This window comes from Lepus europaeus, chromosome 11, assembly GCF_033115175.1.
Source record: "Lepus europaeus isolate LE1 chromosome 11, mLepTim1.pri, whole genome shotgun sequence".
In the NCBI taxonomy this organism is placed as follows: domain Eukaryota; kingdom Metazoa; phylum Chordata; class Mammalia; order Lagomorpha; family Leporidae; genus Lepus; species Lepus europaeus.
Window position 1 is genome coordinate 53,760,929 of NC_084837.1, and position 13,880 is coordinate 53,774,808.

General features: G+C 44.1%; 2 protein-coding genes across 2 annotated transcripts; one reads left to right on the forward strand and one right to left on the reverse strand.

The window, feature by feature from the left end:
• Positions 1-229: 229 nt before the first annotated feature.
• LOC133769475 (ribonuclease 2B-like) lies at positions 230-972 on the forward strand. Its single transcript, XM_062204685.1, has 2 exons — positions 230-272; positions 485-972. Exon 2 carries the CDS (start codon positions 490-492, stop codon positions 970-972), a length of 483 nt encoding a protein of 160 aa, XP_062060669.1. The 5' UTR covers positions 230-272; positions 485-489.
• A 7,780-nt stretch (positions 973-8,752) lies between these two features.
• On the reverse strand, positions 8,753-9,715 carry LOC133769476 (olfactory receptor 11H4). The gene has a single exon (XM_062204686.1). It carries the CDS (start codon positions 9,695-9,697, stop codon positions 8,753-8,755), a length of 945 nt encoding a protein of 314 aa, XP_062060670.1. The 5' UTR covers positions 9,698-9,715.
• Between the last annotated feature and the right edge of the window lie 4,165 nt (positions 9,716-13,880).

Genomic DNA, 13,880 nt, shown 5'->3' on the forward strand with positions numbered 1-13,880 from the left:
TTGGAATTAAATTCCTTATAGCAGAAGGAACAGTGCTGTCCTTGGATGTCTGTTGGGGGCCAACTGACAAACAAAAAGACGGATTGCACAAGTGGGACATTAGCCAATCTGTGGGTTTCTGCATGGGCAAGACGCAGACACCTGCTTGCTCTGCCAGCCCCACCCCCAGGCTGCTCCATATTTACAGTCCCATGTGGGGGGAAGCAGCTGCCCTCGAGCCTCAGGACAACCAGCTGGGTCTGTTCTCACAGGAGCTTCTGCACAGAGACTGGGTAAGTTACTGGGACAAGGAGAGGAGCCACAGGGCAGCAACTGAGCGAGGGGAGAGGCGAATCAGTGCCCAGGAGACTTGGTCCACGTTGGGAATGGGAAGGGAATTGGATATATGACCCAGAGTGACAGCAGAGGGGCCTACAGCGTGAGCCACAAAGACTGTGTCATAACTAGGCCAGGACAGCATGGTCACTTCTCTCTCTTCTTACAGGAAACATGGCTTCAAAGCTGGACAATTTCCAACTATGTCTCTTGCTGTTGCTGGGGATCTTAGGAACAGCTGTGTCATTCCAGGCCATCCCTCGTAATTTAACCCCAGCTCAGTGGTTTGCAATTCAGCACATAAAGATGGCCAGGAGCATTGCATGTGGCAGTGCAATGCGGGTAGTAAACAGTTACACAGGACACTGCAAAGGCAAGAACACTTTTCTTAATATAACTTTCAGCGATGCTGTGGATACTTGTGTTCACACCCCAAAAATGCGCTGCCTGAGAAGCTCCAGGACAAATTGCCATCAGAGCTCACGCCGGGTACCGTTAACAGACTGTATCCTGACCAGAAATGCAAAGGACTACAGGAATTGCACATATAGAAAGTTAACAAAAAATAAATCCTATGTAATTGCTTGTGCCTACAAATCTCCGAAGGATTCTCCTGTATTCCCAATAGTTCCGGTTCACTTAGATGGGACAGTGTAGTTCCTGTGCCACCCCTCATCTGCCAAGCTCCACGATAGCCCAGATCCCATCCCGCCACCCTGGGCAGCACCGTCTGTCCTCATCAGCACTCCCCAACCCTCTTCAAGCTTTGCTGAGCTGAAATGCCTGTGGACAGTTCAATAAACTGTGTGGAATCATCTGGATCTTCTGTGTCTCTCTCTGTCACTCTGATGTCAGGCACGATCTGACCCAGAGACACTTGGGTTACTCTGCACTAGGAGTCTGGGGGACAGTGAGCTGCAAGAATGAGATTCTACGTCAGGAGGCAGCACAGACTTCTTCCTTTCCTGCCTGAAGCTAAGTGCAGGCTCCACTGATGGCTGCCTACTGACAAAGACCTTGTGCTGAGCAAACTGTACTCGGGCATCTCTGGACCCTCTTCATAACCAACCCTTACTGGGCTTCAGAGTCCTTCCTCGTAGAGTCCAGTGTGAATAGGAACCCTCCTAACTCAGTTTCTCCTGAATCTCTCACCCTTCATACCTGATCAAGTTTCTCTTCCCCACTTACTCCATGTGGATCACCCTGGGAACCTACATTTTATGTGTAGCACTAAAATAAATTTATCTTTTTGTGTTTTTTGACAGGCAGAGTGGACAGTGAGAGAGAGAGAGAGAGAGAGAGAAAGGTCTTCCTTTGCCGTTGGTTCACCCTCCAATGGCTGCCACGGCCGGTGAGCTACGGCCGGCACGCTACGGCTGGCGCATTGCGCTGATCCGAAGCCAGGAGCCAGGTGCTTCTCCTGGTCTCCCATGCGGGTGCAGGGCCCAAGCACTTGGGCCATCCTCCACTGCACTCCCAGGCCACAGCAGAGAGCTGACCCGGAAGAGGGGCAACCGGGACAGAATCCGGCGCCCCAACCAGGACTAGAACCCGGGTTTCCGGCGCCTCAAGGCGGAGGATTAGCCTATTGAGCCGCGGCGCCAGCTGTAAAATAAATTTATCTTTTAATTCCACCTTTCCATTTTTTGAAGTATCTTCATGCAAGACGGCTTTCACTCCAGTCCCCAACAAGATGTTGGGCCTCTGAGGCCTCACTGGCACGGCTTTTACAATGCACATTTCCAGCAGTATGCTGGTCACCACCTAAGAAACGCCTATGTTCCACTCTCCCTAGCTTTTCCTGCTTTCTGACCCTTGCCAGACCTGCCCTTAGCATTCCACTTACAGGCTTGTGGATTTGCACAAGGACATGGGTTTGGGAAACCCCCGTGCTCTAAAGAATCCACTGACTTGAGGACATGCCATGAACTCATGCTTCCAACTATCCTGGAGAAACAGAAGGACAAGGTCGGGTACCGCAAAGCTGGTCAATGTCCTGTGAAGAAATGGGAAGCTTCCGCCCTCAGTTTCCAGATGCTATGTGCCTTCCCGCTCAGGGCTGCACCATCTCAGTCCCCAGACACCAGGGAGCAGTCACCCGCCTGCCCCAGCCCTCTCCACCACGTGTCCTCATCCACTCTCCTGTCACTGGTCCATCCGTTCACCCATCACCAGATGTCTATTGAGCAGATTCTGTGTTCCAGATGCAGTGCTAAGGGGTGATGATGCAAATGAGCAGACGTGTTCCTACTCTCCTGCTGCCACACTGTGGGCTGTGATAAGAATAAAGACACAGGGTTGGTGCTGTGGTGCCAGCATCCCATATGGGTGCTGGTTCAAGTCCTGGCTGCTCCATTTCCGATCCAACTCCCTGTTTATGGCCTGGAAAAGCAGTGGAATATGGTCCAAGTGTTTGGGCTCCCACACCCATGTGGGAGACCCAGAAGAAGCTCCTCGCTCCTGGCAACAGATCAGCCTAGCTCTGGCTATTGCAGCCATTTATGGAGTGAACCAGTGGGTGGCATCTCTCTCTCTTTCTCTTTCCCCCCTCCTTTCTTCCCTCTCAGTCTTTAAAATAAAAGAAGAAAAAAAAAATCCAATTGTTTTATAAAAAGCAATTCATGAATTGGGAAGCCCCAAACACTAAAGAGATTTACTATTCCAAGGACAAAACATCAAAGACAAATAGTTATTGAGAAAATGTGGAAGCGAAATAGAGAGTATGTGATGGGTTGCAGTTACAAACTGCCTTAGCAAAAAGCTTCTAGGCATGCAATCCTATCATATACAAGCTGGCTACTCTGGATTGACTGAGGTTATGTTGTGCTTCTAACACAGCCTCTTATCAGAATGGACCCAAGCTAAGTTTCCCTTTCACTGGCTGTTTAAGACCAGCAAAAACTTAAAACAGCAAGGCTGTTTTTGAGGCCTAGTTGATCTTGTCTGCTCAGGAGTTATTTAGGCCAGCTGTGCATTTTAGCTTTGCTTTAAAAGTACTCATCAGGCCACCCTTATAACCACAATAAATGTGTTACATTTACAATGACAAGATGCTAGAAATGCTATAAAATATACGTGGAGTAATTTTACTGGAAGGTGTAGGATGCCACTTACGGATCAAGTGCCAGTGTCCTAGTCTAGAAACCGGGGTGGAGATGACCATTTCCTACTATGCAGTCCCTCCCCCCTCCTTGTTAAACTTCTTGTCTGCACAGGTGCAGCACTCGGATGAGCACTCTTTTGACACGGCAGGTCCTTTGGGAGTGCCTAACTTGGAAGGGAACAGAGGTGCAGCATCGTCGACTCTGCCCTCTGACTTTGGCCCAGAGAGCCCTGGGCCCTCAGAGATGGTGGTTCCGTTCCAGAACCACTCCAGGATGACTGAAATATTGCTCTTGTGAGCACTACCACAGCAGTCACGTCTCAGCCTCTGCTCTGGAGATGCCGTAAATGTTTTTGCACCTCCAGATTTGTCTGCTGACTGGAGTATTGTAAACGTGTGGCGTATTTGGAAAACTGCAGAGCTCGACAGGATCCCCCAACTTGAGGTAAACTAAGGCATGGAATAAGAATGTCTGTCCTTTACACAGACATGAAAGAGCAGACGGAGGAGGCTGGAGGTCAAAAAGTGGGAATCATTTGTCCAAAAAAGAAATGCCACTTCAGTCAAATGCCAGTTTGAGTCCCGGTTGCTCCACTTCTGATCCAGCTCACTTCTATGGCCTGGGAAAGCAGTGGAGGATGGCCCAAGTGCTTGGGCCCCTGCAGCCGCATGGGAGACCCTGAAGAAGCTCCTGACTCCTGGCTTCAGATCAGTGAAGCTCTGGCCATTGCAGTCATTTGGGGAGTGAACCAGTGGATGGAAGACCTCTCTCTGTATCTACCTCTCTCTGTAACTCTGTCTTTAAAATAAATAAAAAATAAATCTTGAAAAAGAAGAAAATAAATTTCACTTCTCTAAAGGCAGGAGAGAACTTCTACTTTGGTTATGGTCTTGTCTAAATGCTGCCGGAGTTTGTGGATTCAAAAGGCTTCCACAGCTTAGGCAGCTCATGTCAAGAGCCTCGGGTGGTCACTGACATCATACATAAGAGTGTTAATTGTTCTGTTGAAATCTTTACTTAATTTATACTAAATTGATCTTCTGTATATAAAGAGAATTGAAAATGAATCTTGATGTGAATGGAATGGGAGAGGGAACGGGAGATGGGAGGGTTGTGGGTGGGAGGGAAGTTATTGAGGTGGGGAGCCATTGTAATCCATAAACTGTACTTTGGAAATTTATATTTGTTAAATAAAAGTTAAAAAAAGAGTGTTAATTGTTAAAATTAACAACAGGAGACACTGGGCACTAATTCCCCATGCAGGACATCTGTCCTCAAAGAGTTGTATTATGAGAGTTAACTGTAAAATTAGTTCTCATCTTTGTGTGTGTGTGTGTGTGTGCAAATTGTTGAAATCTTTACTTAGTATAGAGTTGGTCTGAAGAGTTGTACAAAGTTAATAGAAAATGAATCTTAATGGAGAATGGGACTGGGAATGGGAGAGGGAGGAGGAAGAAGGGTGAGAGTGTGGGTGGGAGGGCACATATGGTGGGAAGAATCACTGTATTCCTAAATTTGTACTTATGAAATTTGTATTCCTTAAAAAAATTAAAAAGAACACTTTACTGAGATATAACTGAATAACAAGTTGTACAAATATTATACAACTTGATGTGTTTAGAGATAAGTAAATGGATGCAGCCATAAATCATCACCACAATGTATGCCAGAACCTAGCCCTCACCTTCAAAAGCTTCCTCTCACACTCATCATTATTCCTGATTTTTGGTAAGAACACTTGCCATAAGGTTTACCTTTTCAGCAGAATTTTAGGTGCAGTATAATATTAATCATAGGCACTATGCCGTACAGTGGATTTCTAGGACTTATTCATCTTGTATAACAGAAATATTGTTGCTTTTGACCTACTTCCTTGTTTACCTTCCCCTTAATGCAGGAAATCACCACTCCACTCTCTGCCTCTGTGAGCTTGACTACTTCACATTCATTATATATGTGGTGCTTGTCCTGTGTCTGGCTTATTTCATGATATATAATGTTCTTTTTGGTGCTGCAGATGGCAGAATTTCCTTCATTTTTAGGGTTGGATAATATTCTATAGTATGTATATACTACATTAAAAACCTACTCCTCCATCAATAGGTATTTGAGTGGCTTCCTTGTCTTGGCTGTTATGAATTTGGGACTGCAGGTATCTATTCAATATACGGATTTTAATTGTTTTGGCTATGTATCCAGGAGTGGGATTGCTAGATCAATCAGTGGTTTTGTTTTTGAGGAACATACATCTGTTTTTGAAAGTGGCTGAACCAATTTATATTTTCACCAACAATGTATAAAGTTTCCCTCCTCTCCACATTCTCATCAAGGCTTGTTACTTTTTATTTTATGTATATTAGCCATCTTACCAGGTTTGAGGTGATATCTCATTGCAGTTTTTAATCTGCATTTCTCCGATGAAAAATTCACCCTTTAAAGTACAAAATTCAGTAGTTTGTGGAGTAATCATATACTATCTATCTCCAGAACATTTTATTTTATTTTTACTTATTTTTTAAAGATTTATTTATTTTTATTTGAAAGGCAGAGTTACAGAGAGGCATAGCAGAGAGGGAGATAGGGCAGAGCTGAGCCGATCTGAAGCCAGGAGCCAGGAGCCTCCTCTGGGTCCCCCATGTAGGTGCAGAGGCCCAAGGACTTGGACCATCCTCTGCTGCTTTCCCAGGCCATAGCAGAGAGCTGGATTGGAAGTGGAGCAGCTGAGACTTGAACCAGCCCCTTTTTGGGATGCTGGCACTGCAGCGGCAGCTTTATCCGCTATGCCACAGTGCTGGCCCTCAGCACACTTTTAATCACTCTTCCCCAAAGAAACTAGGAAATTATTAGCAGCAATTCCTCATGTCTTTGTTCCTTAATCCTTGTAAACTACTTATCTACTTTTTTTTTTGTATTTAAGAATTTGCATATTCTGGAATTTTATGTATGTGGAGAGAATAAGGCATGAGACAGCAATGCCATCCACTGGTTCACTCTCCAAGTGCCCGCAGTGACTGGTAAATCCTGTGGATATCCACCTATCCTTGCACCATTTGTCCAACACTCTTCGGGGCATTTAATTTAGCAGTACTTTTCATAATTAAAAATGTGCTTTTCTGTGACTCGGAAATCTTTTCTCCAACTTATAGAGCATCAAAGTGCATGTTTGAAAACCTATTCAAGGGCCTTAATTGCAGCATTGCAATGTTTTGAGGTACTGGCTATTTCTGCTGTTATGTATCAGCTCTCTTCAATCAAAGCATCAACAAGATAATTCTTTCCTCACACACTGGAGTGGACACCCTGCTGCAGCAGGCCTCATCTCCGCATTACAATGTTTTATTGAGTTTAAAATTACTTTTTTTAAAAATTTTTATTTTTGACAGGCAGAGTGGACAGTGAGAGAGAGACAGAGAGAAAGGTCTTCCTTTTGCCGTTGGTTCACCCTCCAATGGCCACTGCGGTAGGCGCGCTGCGGCCGGCGCACCGCGCTGATCCGATGGCAGGAGCCAGGTGCTTATCCTGGTCTCCCATGGGGTGCAGGGCCCAAGGACTTGGGCCATCCTCCACTGCACTCCCTGGCCACAGCAGAGAGCTGGCCTGGAAGAGGGGCAACCGGGACAGGATCGGTGCCCCAACCAGGACTAGAACCTGGTGTGCCGGCGCCGCAAGGCAGAGGATTAGCCTAGTGAGCCGCGGCGCCGGCTTAAAATTACTTTTTTAGTTGTTGTGTATTGAGTTGCCAGGGACAATTCTAAATGCTTTACAAGTATGGATTCCTAAGAATGTAAGAACTCTAATACATTATTATTACCCCATTTTACAGATGAAATAATGGAATTTCATGTCATTCAAGCAACTTGACCAGGATCACATAGCAAGACAAGTGAAGATGTATTAAGCATGACTCCAAAGTTTGCACTTTAACCATTCCCTTTGTGGTTGTCAAGTTCTATAATCTATCTATCTATCTATCTATCATCTACCTACCTTAGCTTTTAAATACATTATCTTTAAATTTATAGGTTTGGGGGCCAGTGCTGAGTATAGCGAGTTAAAGCTGCCACCTGCAGTGTCAGCATCCCATATATGCGCCTGTTCAAGTCCTGGCTGCTCTACTTCTGATCCAGCTCTTTGCTATGGCCTGGGAAAGCAGTAGGAGATGGCCCAAGTGCTTGGACACCTGCACCTGTGTGGGAGACCTGGAAGAATCTCCTGGCTCCTGGCTTTGGATTGGTACAGCTCTGTCCATTGCAGCTGAATGGGGAGTGAACCAGCAGATGAAAGACCTCTGTCTCTCTCTCTCTCTGTGTCTCTCCTTCTCTCTCTGTATAATATAGCCCAGAAAATGAGCTAAGATCATAGAATAAAAATACTGGCCTGAATAGAGCTGAGGATTCTTGTGGGGAGTGATATAAAAAATTTTAGGGGCTGTTGCTGTGGCGTGGTAGGTTGATCCTCCTCCTGTGGTTGATCCTCCTATTCCTGGCTGCTCTTCTTCCAATCCAGCTCTCTGCTATGGCCTGGGAAAGCAGTGGAGGATGGCCCAAGTGCTTGGGCTCCTGCACACATGTGGCAGACCTGGAAGAAGCTCCTGGCTCCTGGTTGGATCGGCGCAGCTCCGGCCATTTGGGGATTGAACTAGTGGAAGGAAGACCTTTCTTTCTGTCTCCTCTCCCTCTCACTGTCTGTAACTCTACCTCTCAAATAAATAAATAAAATCGTTAAAAAATGGGTTTTGTGGTGCCATATTATGAGAAGTATTGAATGCCAGACAGAAGAATTTAGACGTATTGACTCCAGGGAAAAGAGAGAAATATTGGTGGAAATGGTAGTGAAGATGAAACATCTACCATTTTTATACACTTCTGACTGCTTGAATTTGTGATAACAGTTGCATAAGTAAGCTAAAAAGTTGAGATAAAAATATTCAAAACAGATTTTAAGGCCACACTGTATGCTGAATATTGCTTGTTGATGCCCATCAGGCAAAGGCTACCAGGAGCGCTCCTACAGGTGAACGATGCTGGGCTTGCTGTCGTGCTGCAAGGAGGGAGATCTGTGATGACGACTCATGGAGGAGCTCAGCAGCAGGGACTCAGCATGGCATTGACATTTTTTCATTACAATAAGGACAACTTTATAAAGACTTCACTGGGTGTTAATGACAAGTGCAAAGTTTGAGGAGTCAATACCAAAAATGTATTTGATCTGGACATACTTCCTGTAAAATATATGACCACTAACTACTCAGACTGAGAAGTCAAAGACCACGGAAAGATGTATCTCCACCTTGTTATTCAATAGAATTTGTAAGTATGGCACATATTACTGGCTCAGGATTTTGGACAAACTCTCATTCCAAACAGGACATTTCTCAGGGCAAGTTTCATGTCCTTATTACGAAGACTATAGATCAAGGGATTAAAGAGAGGAGTCATTACCGAATATACCAGCGTGAGGATCTTCTGCGTCAAAGTTGGGATGCCGTATGTGGGACTCACATACATGACCATGACTGTTCCATAGAAAACAGACACCACAAGCAGATGAGAACCACAGGTAGAAAAGGCCTTTCGCCGGCCATCTGCAGAAGGTACCCGAATAACAGCTCTGAGCAACAGGACGTAGGAACAAAGAATGTACAAAACAGTGCAAAAGAGTACAAGGGAGCTCTGTGTATAAAAAACAGTTTCAGTAACGGGAGCGGGAGCACAAGACAGGGCCATCAGTGGGTCCATGTCACACAGGAAGTGGTCAATGATGTTAGGACCACAGAAGGGAAGTTGGGAGATAAAGAAAATGGGGACTGGGTATCCAAGGAATCCAATGAGCCAGCAGCAAGACACCAGCATGCCACAGAGCCTCCCAGTCATGATGGTAGGGTAGTGCAGTGGGCGGCAGATGGCCAGGTATCGATCATAAGCCATAACTGCCAGGAAGAGGCATTCCGTTGTGCCCAGTGAAAAGAAGAAATAGAACTGGAGGAAGCACGCAGAAAATGAGATGGCCTTGGTCTTGGAGAGGATGTTGGCCAGCATGTTAGGAACCGTGGAGGAAATGTACCAGATCTCCAGGAAGGCAAAGTTTCCCAGGAGCGAGTACATGGGGGTGTGCAGTCGTGCGTCGCATCTCACTGCACAGATGATCAAGCCATTTCCCAGCAAGGTCAAGACGTAAACCACCAAGAGCAGCGAGAAGAGGAAAATCTGTATCTTCCAGCAGCCGGGGAATCCCAGGAGAACAAACTCCGTCACCAGCTGTGTCGCTGACCTGTTCATGGGTCTTAGATCAAGGAAGAAGAAAGGCGTGTGCATAACCCAGGTTTCCTCACTTTCTACACATTTTAAGGACTTTACTGAGGGGCAGACTTGTGCTATACAGAAGAATAAATGAAATATTCTGAGACCACGTGGGAACAAATCCTACCAAAACTTGAGCTGATTATAGTTCAAAAATCTCAGTATTGGGCTGGCGCCGTGGCTCACTTGGTTAATCCTCCACCTGTGGCGCCACCATCCTATATGGGAGCCAGGTTCTAGTCCCGATTGCTCCTCTTCCAGTCCAGCTCTCTGCTGTGACTTGGGAGGGCAGTGGAGGATGGCCCAAGTGCTTGGACCCCTGCACCCACATGGGAGACCAGGAAGATGCATCTGGCTCCTGGCTTCAGATAGGCGCGGCGCTGGCGGTAGCGGCCATTTGGGGAGTGAACCAACGGAAGGAAGACCTTTCTCTCTGTCTCTCTCTCACTGTCTATAACTCTACTTGTCAAATAAAAAAAATTAAAAAAATCAGTATTATTTGGTAGAATGCAGCTAGAATTTTCTATACCCAGCACAAATTGATAAATTTGTTTTCTTATTCCCCTCTATGATTCTGAAGAAGATATTTTTAACTTTTCATTTGTTTTTACAGGGCTCATTATGGATTGTCATGCACAAAGTCATCCATTTTCTCTTAGTCCAACTTGTTAAAAAAAAGCCTTATTAGTGGTGTCAAAAGTTCATAAGGGGCTGGTGCTGTGGCATACTAGGTAAAGCTGCCACCTGCAGTGCTAGCATCCTGTATGGGCACCAGCTGGAGTCCCGGCTGCTCCACTTCCGATCCAGCTCTCTGCTATGGGCTGGGAAAGCAGTAGAAGATGGCCCAAGTCCTTGGGCCCCTAGACCAGAATGGGAGACTGGAAGAAGCTCTTCGCTCCTGGCTTCGGATGGGCCCGGCTCTGGCAATTGCAGCCATTTGGGGAGTGAACCAGCAGATGGAAGACCTCTCCCTCTCTCTGCCTGTGCCTCTCTGTAAATTCTGCCTTTCAAATAAATAAATAAATCCTTAAAAAAGTTCATGAAAAATACATACTATGAAACAACTATGCACGGATTTCAATTTATTTTGCACAAAGCAGAATTAAAATTTTGCTTCCATTTTAATATAACTTTTTACTTCTATTTTTACATAAATGTTTTGTAATACCCTTGTGTCTTAAAGATAACTGAATTGAGGTTTGATTAAAACTTTGACAACCCCCCAAAATCAGTTGCACTGCCACAAGATGAAACCTGATATCAGGATACTGGCATTTCGGGAAAAATCCGACTAACTGAATTAATTGTTACAGCCATAAATCCGTCCAAGACACAGGACTGCTGCTCACACTGAGTGCTCCCTTTCAGGATTTTCTTTATAATCTCACTCTAGGCATTTGAGTGCTACCTAAAAAACCCTCACTATACCAGGTGTCTTTAAAGAGTGAGAATAATATTGTAAAAAAATCTCTATTCATGTTTATTTTCCTATTTTTACACACGCTGTACAAAAGAACTTTTACTTTTAAGATAAGAGCCTTATTGAGATACAATTCACATACAATAGAATTCACCCTTTAAAGAATGTACAATTTAGTAGTATTTAGTATCTTGTTTGTACGTAGCACAATCCTCACATTACTTAATTCCAGAAACAAATATGACTTTAAACATTGTTCTCTAACACTTATTCCACCCAAAAAGCACTAGAGTAGCTAAAATTAAGCTAATTGTCAATTTCTTATTTGTGCTAGTTAAATCTTTTCAATTCAAATTTCATCTAAATGAAATAAAAACATCATGCTTTTTAATTTTAAAAAGATTTTATTTATTTATTCGAGAGGTAGAGTTACAGAGAGAGAGCGAGAGAGAGGGCTGGCTCTTTGTGTTCTTATTATTTTTGTTGGTCTCCATCACAGACACAGGTCTTCCATCCTCTGGTTCACTCCCCTGATGGCCGCAACAGCCAGAGCTGGGCTGATCCAAAGCCAGGATGTAGGAGCTTCTTCTGGTCTCCCTTGTGGGTGCAGAGGTTCAAGTACTTGGACCATCTTCCACTGCTTTCTCAGGCCATAGCAGAGAGCTGGATCAGAAGTGGAGCAGCCAGAACTTGAACCAAGGCTCATAGGGAATGCTGGCACCACGGATGGAGGCTTAGCCCAATATGGGGCAGCGTCAGCCCCAGAACAAAGGGTTTGTCTAATTAGTAATGAAACAAGTGGAGGTGCCTGGTGTTGTGGCTCAGCAAGTCAAGTTGCCTCCTGAATTACCTGCAGTCCATATGGGCACTGGTTCATATCCTGGCTGCCTCACTTCTGATCCAGCTCCCTGCCAATGGTCTGGGAAACACAGTGGAGGATGGCCCAAGTGTTTGCACACCTGCCACCTATGTAGGAGACCTGGAAGAAGCTCTTGGCTCCTGTTTTTGGTGTAGCCCAGAGCCGCCGTTGTGGCCATCTGGGGAGTGAACCAGCAGACGGAAGATCTCTCTTTGTAGCTCTTTCAAATAAATAAATTAAAAAAAAGAAGAAAATAAAAGAAAACTAGAAACTAAAGGACACTGAAAAATGAAACAAGTAAAATGATTTCCTAAAGGGATCTGGAATCAAATGGGTTGAAATTTGCAATTTTATCTATTAGAATTAATTTTAATAATTGAAAGGAAAGGGACATGCACTTTTTATTAGCAATAAATTTATGTATTTAAGAGCTACAAAAAAATAAAATGTGCAAATGTATGTGTTTAGACAACAGAGTAATCGTGTAGTTGATTAGTATTTAAAATTCACTCTTTAGGTGTTAACAAAAAATGGTAGTTTTGACATTGGTTTTTTGGTTAATTTTAGACCTCTTGGCTTCTGTATTCTTTGTCAAGATTGGAGGAAATATGAAAGGGAACAAAGAGTACTGATTTGGAGGAAGGATCATTGATGATACTAAGGAATAAACATTTGAACGTCAACTGTACTAGTTCATGTTAGTGGTTTTTAAACAAAGGACTCATAAAAAAAGATGATTTCGAATAACCAAATTCTAAAGCTGTTTAGCTTTCAATCAGCGGTGAATTCAGAAGACAGTTCCTTTACTCAATAGGTAACCCCAGCCTGTTATTTATGAAGTGTTTATAAACCACTTTCTCTGCTCCAGGTGAGGAGCTAAGTCCAGGCTGACAGATTTAAACCAGGTAGCAGAATCAGGAGATCAAGCTTTCTGTCTCTTGTTGTAAGAAATGGACCGTGCCTTCGTTCTGAATAGCAGTCCAGGACACTCGGTTAAACACTGACAATTTCATATCACATTTCATCTTTTCTACCACCATAACCTGTATCAGATGAATTAGCAGTAACATTATTTTTTTTCCGCTGTCTTTGGAGAAACTTGAGTGACCAAAATGGAAATCTTGTAAGGCAAGTCCAAGTAATCAATTCTCAGGGTTTTTGCATTGATTAAATAAATTGAGTTCACTTAATTCTGCATAACCACACCATCCACAACTTCTAAAATTAACTTTCTGGGAATAGTTAGGTTATCAGTGGTGAATATTCACCATCTGATGTGTTCATTCCACTGTTTCTCATGCTTTTGAGATTCATAAATCATTTTAATTACAGTTCTAGGAAATCAGTTCTTTTCACAAATGCATTTTCAGTGCAAAATCGACCAACCAAATGGCCAACTAACCAATCAGTCAACCAATAAGCCCACCCATCCATCAGCCAAGCTGTGACAGCTTGATTACATAGCCTTCAATAAATGTCCCTCCCTTAGTATATTATCTTTTCAGGTAACCTGAGACGTGAACCCTCTCACCCTACTATTCCTGGCAAGTGAGACTGTTTTAAAAAAAAAAATCATCTGAGGTAAGATCATAAAGTTGGAAGAAATAGTACAGATAATCTATTCTAACTGGTATTTTACAAGTGACTTAGAGAGGGGGGCATGACTTTTCATCCATTGACTCTATGTCCTGTATACACATGGGGGAGTTTCACACCAAACTGCAGAAGTACTTTTTAATGGAATTAAAAGAGAAGTTCAAGGGCTGGAGTTTTGGCGCACCTGTGACACCAGCATCCAATGGGAGTGCTGGTTTGTGTCCTGGTTCTCCATTTCCAATCCAGCTCCTTGCTGATGGCTTGGGAAAAGCAGCGGGAGATGGCCC

Excerpts from the sequence above, each read along its gene's own strand:
- LOC133769475 (XM_062204685.1), top strand. The coding sequence starts at position 490 with ATGGCTTCAAAGCTGGACAATTTCCAACTATGTCTCTTGCTGTTGCTG.
- LOC133769476 (XM_062204686.1), bottom strand. The coding sequence starts at position 9,697 with ATGAACAGGTCAGCGACACAGCTGGTGACGGAGTTTGTTCTCCTGGGA.